This window comes from Phyllostomus discolor, chromosome X, assembly GCF_004126475.2.
Source record: "Phyllostomus discolor isolate MPI-MPIP mPhyDis1 chromosome X, mPhyDis1.pri.v3, whole genome shotgun sequence".
NCBI lineage: Eukaryota > Metazoa > Chordata > Mammalia > Chiroptera > Phyllostomidae > Phyllostomus > Phyllostomus discolor.
In genome coordinates, this window is record NC_050198.1 from 25,413,684 (window position 1) to 25,426,400 (window position 12,717).

A 12,717-nucleotide genomic window follows, 5' to 3' on the forward strand; every position below is an offset into this window, starting at 1 on the left:
CTGTTATTTTTAATTATATAAGAACTATGTAATAGGAAAGAAACACTTTCATTTTTTGTACTGTAAGGATATAGACAAGACAACTAATAACTTCAGATGAGAGTAGAAAAAATTTGACTAGTTTTAAATGAATAGAAAAAAATACTAATTTCAGGTTCAAAAAATAGTTCCTCTGGCTTCTTTTATTTTTAGTCATCACCTGAGAATATGTTTATTGATTTTAGAGAGGAAGAGAGGGAAAGTGAGAGGGAGAGATAGAGAAAGGGAGGGAGAAAGAAAGAGACATCAATGTGAGAAACATCAATCAGTTCCCTCTGGCAAGCACCCTGACCAGAGATCAAATCAGCAACCTTGTGGTGTATGAGACAATGTCCCAACCAACTGAGACATCTGGCCAGGGCCCCTCTGGCTTCTTAATTACAAATCATAAAATTTACCTCTTAATGAAAATTTCATGACAACCTAAGGTGATTTTAACCATTTTGTTTTTTTGGAAAGTATGATACAAATTTGCTTTTAAAAACTTTTGTTCTAGATCTGATATCTTAAAGACAAAAATTAAAGTATTAATTTTATTAATATTTGTCTTTATCTTTACTGTTTTATATTTTATAATTGCAAAAACCAGTCTTTCCAATGGAATAACTAAAAAAGGGACTGGTGTGATAATATTTTTTTTCATGACCTTTAGAGTACAGATTTTAAATAATCTTTTAAATTTACACTTACTCTTCCTTGAATTACTGTAAATATTTACAAGTATCTGCATTTGTAAGTCTCAGGTAACTCAATGTGAAATCCTCATGTTTCAGTGATCAGAAAACAAAGGAAAAGCCAGGTAATTGAACATGTAACTGTGAAATTGTAAGTATAATTTATATTTAGAATAAGAATAACTCTCAAACCTTGGCATAATAACAACATATAAGCATTAAAATATTTCCTTTTAGCTATTAATATTTCTTTAGAAATGGTAAGATTTTGAAATCATGATTTTACAATGTTTATAAGATAGAAAGTTTCTGCAATTTTTAAATGCCATTTTTTGACTTCTCAATTACAGTTGACATGCATTATTATATCAGTTTCAGGTATACACATTACATAACTTACTAAGTGATCATCCCTATAAATCTAGTACCCATCTGACATCATGCATAGTTAGTAGAATATTTTTGACTATATTTATGTTGTACTTTACATCCCTATGACTATTCTGTAACAACTTACTTGTATTTCTTAATCCCTTCACCTTTTTCACCTATTCCCCCCAAACTCCCTTCCATCTGGCAACCATCAAAATGTCAACACACTTTTAAGAGCATGGGCTTTGGAGCCAGGAAGATCTGTATTTTGAACTGTATGGAGGCCACTTACTATGTGGGTGGCCTCAGGCAAGCCCCTTTACCTTTCAAGGACACAATTTCCTCTGTGAAGTGTAAAAGGGGTTAATCACACCACCTCACATCCCATCCATCAGCAAGTCCTGTCATAGTCAACCATCTGTGATGTAGAATCTCAAGTTGTCCATTCTCCACTAGCCCCATCTTTCTCCAAGCCTCTACCACTTCTCACAGCAGCCTCTGAATTGGCCTTCTTCTTTCAACTCTTATCTCCCTATAGTCCATTATCTACACATCAGGCCCAGCAACCTCTAAAGCACAGATCTGATAATATTTTCCTGCTTGCAATCACTCAGTGCCATCCTACAGCAATCAGGAGAAAATCCAGACTCCTTACCATGGCCTGGAAGGACCTATCATCTAGCTCTTCTTGTACCAATTGCTTCCTTTTTCACTGTCCCAGCCACAATGGCCTTCCTTCTGTCCTTTGACCCTACAAAGCTCCTTCCGGCCTCTGGGCCTTTGCTTTTGTTCTTCCCCAGGCTTGTCCGTTCAGAAGTCTCATTCTTTCTCATAACAAGTCTTAGTTCATGTGCTAACTCCTCATAAGGGCTTTCCCCTGACTATCTAAAGTAGCTCCCACTTTACTATCATCTCTACCCCATTATCCTTTCTTTTCTTCATAGTTATTATCATTATATGAAATTATCTTGTTAGTTTTCCTGCTTACTATCTGCCTCTAGCTCACATATGTATCTTCATAACCACCCCCACTAGAATGGAAGCTCCATGAAGGCAGGGACCTTATCTGTCCTATTCACCACTATCCTTGGTACCTAGTGTGGTGCCTGGCACATAGTAGGCAATTACATATTTGATAAATGAGTGAAATTGTGTTTTAAGCATCTAGCTAGGTATTCAAAAATTATTAAGAACTATTTATTATTTCTGAAAATGTATACTAATAACAAGGTACACATTAACTTCTCTCTGGCTTCAGAAAAGCAAAATAATCAAGGCTTTGAAGGTAGGTAAGTTGTGACACATGGAGGTATCTGAGCGTTAATGATTTTGAAAAAAACTTAGCCTTAAAAAGGCTCTTATTTGGGTATATGTTAATTTCTTTATTTAGCTTACATCAAATCTGAAAGATTTACTGGTCTCAAATAGTCATTCTTTGACTTGAGCTGAGGTCATTTAACAATTTATAGAATGACATGTCTATCAAAAATGTTCAGATTTGTATCTATGGAAAACACATTGCACAGAACAGTTGAGGTGAGGCTAACCTATCTGCAAACGGGCAAGTTCCTAACCTATTCAGTTTTACTGAGAACAATACTATATACCCTACACATGATAAGACACTATGGAGTAACTAATAATGTTCATTAGCTAACATTTATTAGGTATTAAGCATGCATCAGGCACTGTGCTAAGCATGGTAGATACACCATTTACTTAATTCTTATTCCAACTTCATAAGGTTGGCTCAGAGAGTCAGAGTTCAGAGTTGAGGGTGGCAAGGCTGGAGTTCAATCCCAGATCCATCTGAACCTACAGCTTTAAACACTTTTACACTATATAAGACATGATGGCTAAAGGGGAATTAATTACAATATGGGGAAACATAGCTTACACATATGAAACAATCAGGGAACAAGATAATATTATGTAAAGATAATTAACTCCTGACATTGTGATTTATCAAACTTGAGGAGACTAGTAAGGCATGGAATTTCTTCATTTTCTTGGTCTGTGCAAGAAAATTTGGATATCTTTGTTATTATCTATGGATAATAACAACTATTAAATGCCATCATAAATTCAGCCCTGACTCATGTGGCTCAGTGGATTGAGCACTGGCCTGTGAACCAAAAGGATGCTGGTTTGATTCCCAATCAGGGCACATGCCTGGGTTGCGGGCCAGGTCCCCAGTTGGGGGTGCATGGGAGGCAACCACACATTGATATTTCTCTCCCTCTCTTTCTTACTCCCTTCTCTTCTCTCTAAAAACAAATTAATAAAATCTTTAAAAAAGTAAATTCAATGAGAACAACCAAGCTGAGGTGACACGTGCCCATTCACTGGTGATGGGACCTGCTTCTGTAGGCCAGCATGTGTTAGAATGTTCCACAGGTGAATACAAACAGGTTGGAAACTGATTTCCTGTAATTCACTTGAGCGTGCTGCTACCACATTGGAATCAAGTCAAGTATCTCAAGAATTATACTTGATTTCAGTTTTTCATATTTGGGTGGGAGAGTTAGGGTGAATATGGTTATTGTTTCTTCTTAGGTGGTCACTTTGAGGAAAAATTCTACTTCAATGCCTAGGTAAATGTTTTAATACACTGTATCACACAGTACAATGTATGTCAAAATTCACAGTCACTGATATGATACACTTACACTGTTACTGTTATTTTTAAAATTTCACCTCATAGTAGTAAAGAGAACATAGCTTTTAAGTCAGATTTCCTCCCAAAGAATAGTCACTTGGATTTTCCATTTTCTACACATATTCCATATATACTGATGTGTCTAATGTTTTATTTTTTTAATTTAAATGATTTTATTGATCAATTACAGTTGTCTGTATTTTCTCCCCCTCCTGCCTCCCTCCTCCAAACCTCCTTCCCTCCCTTGCTTCCACCCTCCCCCTTGGTTTTGTCCATGTGTCCTTTATAGTAGTTCCTGAAAACCCTTCTCCCTATTGTCCCCTCCCCGCTCCCCTAAGACTATTGTTAGATTGTTCTTAATTTCAATGTCTCTGGTTATATTTTGTTTGCTTTTTTCTTTTGTTGATTATGTTCCAGTTAAAGGTGAGATCATATGGTATTTGTCTTTTACCATCTGGCTTATTTCACTTAGCATAATGCTCTCCAGTCCCATCCATGGTGTCGCAAAGGGCAGGAACTCCTTCTTTCTCTCTATTGCATAGAATTCCATTGTGTAAATGTACCATAGTTTTTTGAACCTGATGTGTCTAATGTTTTAAAAATGTTATATTTAATATAAATTTCCATCTGTAATCGTGCTTTTGAACTGAAGTTAGGTAGACAACTTATGAACCTTCTTCTATAGAAAGATATCTCATCTACTTTGAGTTCTGTTTAACCATTTAGCCTTGTAATAATTGGCTAAATACAAGTGCTATCCCATTTAAATAGTAGAAATGAATGAAGAAAAGTATAAGAGTTCTGCATTGTGAAGAGATGTGATTACTGTAATATATCGCCTATGTTCAGAGAATTTGTTATTAGTGAGAACCATCTCCAGTTTGAGCTCTCTGTGGTTTAAGTAACATAAACAGTTGTAGTGATCTAAGTACTACCCTGTACGAAGCAAATTCCTTGTCTGACGGCTGCATGGTATTTGAAGAGCCACCTCAAAAACAGCATCTTTAGAACAGTGACACAAAGTAAACAAAAGAATCTTAATGCACTTGGTATTAGTTTATATTATAATTTTAACAGTCTGATATTATATGGATAAAAATGTATTTGATGAAGATGGTTGTTTTATGAGGATTACAAAATACTTCTTTTTTAAAAGGTAAAGGGGAATAAGATGTATAAACTTCCAGTTATAAAATAAATAAACGATGGGGATGTAGTGTACAGCACAGGGAATATGTCAATAATATCGTAATAACTTTGCATGGTGACAGATAGTTACTAGACATCGTGGTGATCACTTTATAAGGCATATAAATGTTGAATCACTATGATGTATATCTGAAACTAATGTAATATTGAATGCTAACTGGAATGCTAACTGTACTTTAATAAAATAAAAAATATTAAAAACTTCTTTTGAAAGTAAGGTTTTAGTTCTGTGTAAGTTTGTTACTTACCATGAAATGAGGTTGTGTTAAAATACGCTTTAGTTCCTTTGCATCATTATTCTCAGGGTAACATGAAATTTCTTCCAATACCTAAAAAATAAAAAATAAGCAAGATATGTAACAGTATAGAGAAGATGCAAAATTTTAAAAATACAGAAGTCTTTTAAATTAAAAAAATTATGGATTTTTATGACAGAAAATAATTATTTTGGAAACAATCCAACATTTTATTCAAAGGTTAATATATAAAAGAACTATATTGATGATGATAAAAATTTAAAAATTGTTATAATAGTCCTTGCCTACATTATCCAATGATAACTCAAAAGGTTATTGAAAAATACAAAATAAGTGTACAACATATTTATTACAAGTGTAACTTAATTAACTTAATGGTAAATTATCTCTGCAAACTCTTTTCTAAACTCACCAAACTCACCAAAAGGAATCTGTAATAAAAGTTAATAATAGTTTTATTTTACATTAACAAAATTGTCAATTCCTTTTAGAATGATTAAAATGACATAGGTTCAAATAAAAACAAATTAAAGAAGAAAAACACGAGTAATTTTCTTCACAGCTTGGCAGAATCAATGTTATTCTTCACACTCATCTCCTCACCTAGACAGAACCACTGCTCTGCCAATGGTTCCTAGGATTAATTGCCAGGGCATCCAAGAGAATAATAATAAAAAAACACATTTCTCTTTTCACTGAAATTTCTTCACTAATTAGTTGTTAACTTTTTCTCTATTCAGGTAAAAATGATTGTTTTCAAATGAAATTGTTCTCCAAAAGCTATCCCTTACCACCAAGATGGAGTTTACACATTTAAAATTTGATCATGTGACATGAGCCTGGGTAAACTTCTGTTGTCTTTGAGAGTAGACAAACCACTATGATTCTTAACTGTAGATGGCTAGACTTAAAGAGTGGTTATACAAGTTGCATTCAATTCCAAAAGTTGAACTAGTCAAGGATTGCTTCAGCAGGACTGGATCCTAGGGGCACAAAAGTCATCTATTCAGTAGGAACATCTCATCTCCCCTTGGAGAATTTTAATACCGTGGCAGGAAGGAATGTTGTAAGGTCACTTAGCCTAAGGCTTAGGTTTCAGCAGTATACCTAAGTGCTACTCAACCAATTTGGGGAACAAATGGACAAATAGAAACTACAGGGTTTCTTTCTTATCCAAATGCACTCTATCTGCTTTCCTACCACTCTCACAATCTATAATTTTAAACACAGAGGTGTGGTCTGCTAAGTAAGAGAGGAACTTCTCCTGGCTGCTGCCCTAATGAGATGTGGGCAGGCCTTGCAGCCCCTGTACTAGGTCTTGTTTCTCAATGAATATACAATATTTTACAGTATAGGTCTTGGGTTTAAAATCTGTCAGGGAAGAAATGTCATCTTTCATATTCTTTTTCTAAAAATATTTTTAAGACTTATTTTTAGAGAGAGGGGAAGAGAGGAAGAACAAGAGGGAGAGAAACATTGATAGGTTGTCTCCAGGGATGGAGTTGCAACCCAGGCAGATGCCCTGACTGGAATTCAGCAACCTTTGCTTTGTGGAATGACACCCAACCAACTGAGTCACAATGGTCAGGGTTGTCTTTCATATTCTTTCATTTAGTAACCTGACTTTATAAGAAACAAACTTCTTCAAAGAGAAATGTTTATTTGCATGAAGACTTTTATAACATCAAAAAGTGAAAAAAAACCCATTAGGTATCTAACAATGGGGGAATTGCTAATTCACTATTTAGTAGTAACAAAGAAAAATTAGGCCATCATTAGAACTTATATTTATAAAGACCAAGTGGAAACATGGAAAAATGTTCATTATATAATGTTAGGTTAAAAAAAGATACATTTTGATTGTAACTACATAAAAATTTATATGCAAATGAATAGTGACTGGAAAGTTTGGAAAACAAAAATTCATCCACAATCCCATCACCCTAACACAGTAATTTTCATTTTCATTTTATTTTCCAAGCTTTCTGCAATATCATATTTCTATATTAAAAAAGTTTTAAAGTCTGTGGCAGATACACATCAATCGACAATTTACTGAAATGAGTTATCTCTGAACTTAGATGCTACAGATATTTAATTAACTTTCAAACATTACCACCTTAGAAAAGCAACTCAAATTTTCAGAGCATGTGTGTTTTCACCAAGTACAATAAAATAACTTTTTTAAAAAAAAAGAAAAGCAAAATTTATATATTAACATGTTCAAGTTTACATAGCAGAACCAGAACTAGCAATCTAGGCAATGTTGCTCTGTGATTGTTTTTCTTTTCTATATGTAAATGCTAAGTGGTAAACTTAGAAATACTAAATCTCAGTATAATGGTCCAACTATGACTCCAAGGAAACTGCTTCTTCCTGTGCAGTAGAAATGTTTTCAACAAAGGCAGCAATTATGCACCCAGATATGTTTATAAAATATGTCACTTACCTCTTTGGCTCTCTGTACTGCATCACTCGGAGGATTCCTGATTTGTGGTGAGGACTTTGTGTTAATTTTGTCATACAGCTAAAAGCAAAGAAGAAAATCCAGTCAACATTTATCATTCTTTGCTAAAAACCAGAGCTTCATATTTATTATTTCACTAAACAATATTTTCCTCTTAAAAGGGCAGGCTGATGATTTCAGTGGGATCTTCTTGTTAATCATCTCTTGTTCATTCAAGGAAACTTGATGAAATATGAGCCGTATGCATACCTTTTAAAAAAATCACCTTTAAAGAGATGTCCAAAATTCTGTCAATGTGGCAATTGCCTTGTCATTTTAAATTCATCAATATTTCAGTAATCACAGTACTTTTTCCTCTGATAGAAGCAACATTTAGTAAGATGAATACAGAATAACTTGAAAGACTGTGTTCTGGCTAAGATGTGACTGAAGGAATTTTCACAGAAATCTACATCTTGGGAAAGGGCAAACCCAACTCCTTCTATGAAGGAATGTTCTCATAAAAGGTTTGTGCTTATTTTACTAGAGATGTTCATTAACAGTATCAGTGCTGGCACCCTTACACAGGAAATCAAGGACATAAAGTTTTTCCCTTTTGAATTTGAAAGTCACAGAATGTGAGAAGACATTGGAAGAATCTAAATATATTAACCCCCCCGACAACTTTAAATGAACCAAAAATTTAAGTTTCTTAGGAAAATTACTTCATTAGAGAAAAATCTCTGTAATGTAGAAATACAGTTGAAATATTAATTTCTATCTCAGTTGAACTGTCTCATTCAACAGTCTGCTTTGAAAAATGACATGTTAAAAATGATCTTGGCTGGTCTGCCACTTCTATTTCCTAACTTCTCTAAACTACATGGTAGTTTTGAAGCAGTTGAATTTTGTCCTTTTTTAACTCCCCTACTATGCGCAACCATGCTAGTGGAGAGGTCCTTACTGATCCACCCCCCAGTAAGGATCAGTAAGTTAAAAAAAAACACATTTAAAATATATAAAACTTACAAAACAGACACAGCCATAACCTGACATGTCATAATATTGATAATTGAACAAAATTAAAAAGCACATGAACAATACAAAGATTTCAAAAACTCCTGAATGCTACTGTTTGAAAAGAAAAACTTAGAGGCTTTACAGGTTGACAGCACTATCACCTTATAATGCCTAATTCCACCATGAAAAATTTTGTCTTCTTGACCAAGGGATATTACTAGTCCTACTTTCAAACTTTTCAGCTATGATTAGTATTAGTTTCTACTTACACATTTAATAAATGCATATTAGTTTTTACTCACAAAGCAACAAAAATTCCACAGGTCCAAGAATTGCTCTTACTCTGTCACTGGAGACATTTTATTTTTGGCTTGATCTTACTATGCCAAGTACAGTTCCCTAGGTCTTATGTTAGTATGATTTCTTGAGGACTCATAGCATAATCAGCTGGAGTGGTTATTAAGCATGCAGATTTCTCGGCCTCACTCCAGACCTACTGAATAAGAATTTGAAAGGGGGGTCTAGAAGTTTGTGTTTTAATAAACTCCTTAGGTATTTATAACTTATGCCCAGTGTTAAATTCTGAGAATAAGAATAACAATAATAGCAATGACAGTTGCTACTTGTATTGAGCACTTATTAGATGCTACTTACTAAAGTTCTTGAGAGCACAGGACTAGAGCTCTCAAGGCAGGCACTGGACAGAGTGAATAGTGTCCATGCAGACAAGAACAGATGATAAACCTCAACTGCCTGCTCATGAACAAAATAGGCAAGTAAGTACCAAGGCCAGAAGGGGCAGAGAAGGAGCTCATATCACTATCAGTGGGAAGAAGTGACCGCTTGTCCGTCCGTCCGTCCATCCATCCATCCATCTAATATTAAGGTCCTACTATGCACTAGCCAGTGGGGTTCTATTTACTAGGGTTACAAAGATTAAAAAGATGGAAGTTCTTGCCCTCAAAGGAGTCACAAATTTCAAAGACAATAGCCCATAAATGTATGACAGCTTGATCCCTTTGAGGATCAGAGAGTAATCTGGTCTCCAGCAATATCATCTGGAAGAGATTTTCAGTGAGCAGCCCCAAGTTGGTGACTATCTGGATATAAATGCATAATATGCCAATCTTCAATTCTCCCCCACCCTGCTCCATTTCTATTACTATATTTTTGCCTTAGGGGCTCAAAATATTTTAGGAATACCCATAACAAATATAAAGCATTTGAGAAATGTGTCAAAGTAAATAAAAAGTAATTAATGCAGGACATTTCCAATGCAATGTAACATTCAACTGTTTAAAACAGTAATGAGAAATACGCAGCTTTTCCACTTCTCATTCTTATGGGTCATGTTTATGAAATTCAGAACTCAAAGTTCAAATTCACGTAAAGTTCTGTCAAGGTCTGGGGGCAGGTGGGAGGCAGTTGGGTTTGGAGAACAAAGGAAAGCAGTAGCTTCTTTTTCTCAGCATCTTTTATTCCCTCCCCGAGTCCATGAAGTATAAAGAATATACAGAATAATGTGATTTGGGACTCTGCCTGTTTTTGGACTTTCAGCTAAAGCCAAGAGCTAAGGTCAATAGGAATCAAGTAGCACCAAGTGGGCTAGAAAACTGCCACATCATCCCTCTAGGACTTGCTGAAAAGTGCTCAAAATGGTCCTTCCACACTCACCCCAGGACCCCATTCTGTATAGAGGCAGAAGCCTGGAATCTGTAGGAGTTATAGGATGAGGAGATGAGTATTTGATTTTTCCCTTCTTCTTGATGGGGAAGAAAGGAGAGGGAGTTGCCCTACCCCATGAAAGTAAAGGACAATGGATGTTCCAAAAGAACTATGCACAGAAACTGGAGGTGCCAGCAAGGAGAGCTCACTATCGCATTCTCTGAAGGAATGTTTGCTGAGTTGCAGCAACTTATAAGGCCTGTTTTGGTGCATGAGGAGGGAGCCCTGTGTAAGAGAGAATCCTTGGGGCAGCTTGACATTTGGTGGTGTTTGGGGTCCCAACTGGAAAGAGACTGCTGACTGCCTCCTTCTTGGCTGAAGTCTGCCTCAGGGGCAGCCCCTGAGGGTAGGGTGGGGCCAGTGGTAGGGTGGCCAACACTTGTATGCTGGGACAAGAATGTATGTTTCCCATGAGTCGAGTTCCTGTCTCAGAAAGTAATCTGGCTGGAGACATCTTGATGGATCCCTGCCCAAGAGGGCTGTCTGCACAGAACAAGTGGACCCAGATGTAGCTATGGAGTAACCCCTGGGGGCAGAAGCAACCCAGGGCAGAGCCAATATTTGTATGCCTGCCACACCAAGGGCATTAACAACCAAGAGGGCAATGGCTATATTGAGGGACAAGATTATAGAACAAGCTGTTTAAGTGCTTTTTTTCTTTTTTTTTTCTGTGACCAGACTCCTGAATTCTTTGACATCCCATAATGGCACCTAGCATGGGGCTGAGTACACAGTACATGTTTAATACATGTTTCTTCAAAAAATGATTATTTGAACTGGTACATAGGAACTGTAAATAGACATTTAAAAAAATTTAGAGCAACAAAAATAAACAGTGGGAATACTTATTTCTTAGCTTGTTTCTTTAGGAACCACAGATTATTTATCATTCACATAGTTAAAATATTTCCCTCAAAATTAAGAAATTCTATTCTGACCATATTTAATTCTTTTCTTTTTTTTTTTTGTATGTTTCAAGGATGACTCACTACATAAAATTGTTCAAGGCAGAAGAGATCTTATATATTAACATGATTCAACTCTTCCATTTCAAGGAGAAAGCTGAGGTCCAGTGAGGTTAAGTGACAAGCTCAGGGTCCTGCAGCCAGAGTAGCAGGGACTAAACCGAGGCTGCTTGATGTGCTATCCTTTCTTTCATACCAGATTTCCTTGGCTTATATTATAATTCAGCAATACACAAAGTCTTGTGCCTTCAGTGAGATACCTTCACCAAATATTTGGGGAAAGAACTTCAGAAAATGTCACTTATAGACTGTAGGAAAAAGTACACTAAATATGATTTAAAAGATATTAGCCAATCAACTACAAGCCTTGCCCTGTTAAAGAATGTTAGCATCCTAATTCTTTCCTGGCCAGATAGTCAATATTTCAGACACCATTTGAACTCTGTTACAACCACTCAACCCTGCCATGTATGCAAAGGCAGCCACTGACAATTCACAAATGAATGGGCATGGTTGTGTTACAATAAAACTTTACTTACAAGAGAGGTGGCTGGCTGGATTTGGTCTGAGAGCTGTAGTTGACTGCACCAGAAGCTTAAATTCAAGATGGATTGAAATGATAAAACATAATCCTTTTGCTATTTGCTTTCCTGAAATGTGAAGATATCAAATGTATTTGTAAAGCTGAGGTGTAGAAGGTGAGGTGGAGGGAGAAAGGGAAGAATGTTAATAAATTATCCCTAGAGAGAAAACAAGAATGAATCTATTAGTTTGTTTTCTCTTTCTAATGAAATTAGTTACTCAACCTCAGCACTTTTTATTAAAAAAACCCCAGCAAAATGAGGAAATGTAAACAGCTGCAAGGGAAACAGACTGTTTCATACTGTCTGCACACAGACAGGCCGGCTCCCTGCCAGTTTCTGTTGCTGGGTCAGATATGACCACACATAAGCTACGTGGACATGCTTTATCTGTCTGTCTTAAGGAGTACAAGGACAGTTCCATTAGGAGGCCACATTCTATCTTTGGGATGGGTTATTTTAAACAAAGCAGAATAAAGTTGGTGGTAATATTAAATTCAAATCTTCTGAAATTGTACTTTCAAACATAAAGATGCAGGCATCAGTTAATATGTCACTTTTTATTTACATTCAAAACATTAAATCATTTCATTTTTACAATACTCAATTAAATCTCACTTTCATCTGATTTCTAGTCCTCAATTAGAAGCCTTTTTTTTTTTGTTCATAGTTTATATGCAGCATTTAGCAAGGTCAACATATTTAAAATGGAATGGTTGGCAGAGAACCTATAAAATTACTGTCACTGGGTTATGTCCACTAAGTTTTTA

The 12,717-nt window shown here is 35.7% G+C and overlaps 1 protein-coding gene across 1 annotated transcript in view; it reads right to left on the reverse strand.

Annotated features, from left to right (window-relative positions):
* Positions 1-12,717, reverse strand: part of CASK (calcium/calmodulin dependent serine protein kinase) — a 441,363-nt gene that overhangs the window by 78,668 nt on the left and 349,978 nt on the right. The window contains 2 exon segments of the mRNA XM_028522590.2: positions 5,202-5,282; positions 7,660-7,737. Coding sequence (XP_028378391.1) covers positions 5,202-5,282; positions 7,660-7,737 — 159 coding nt within the window.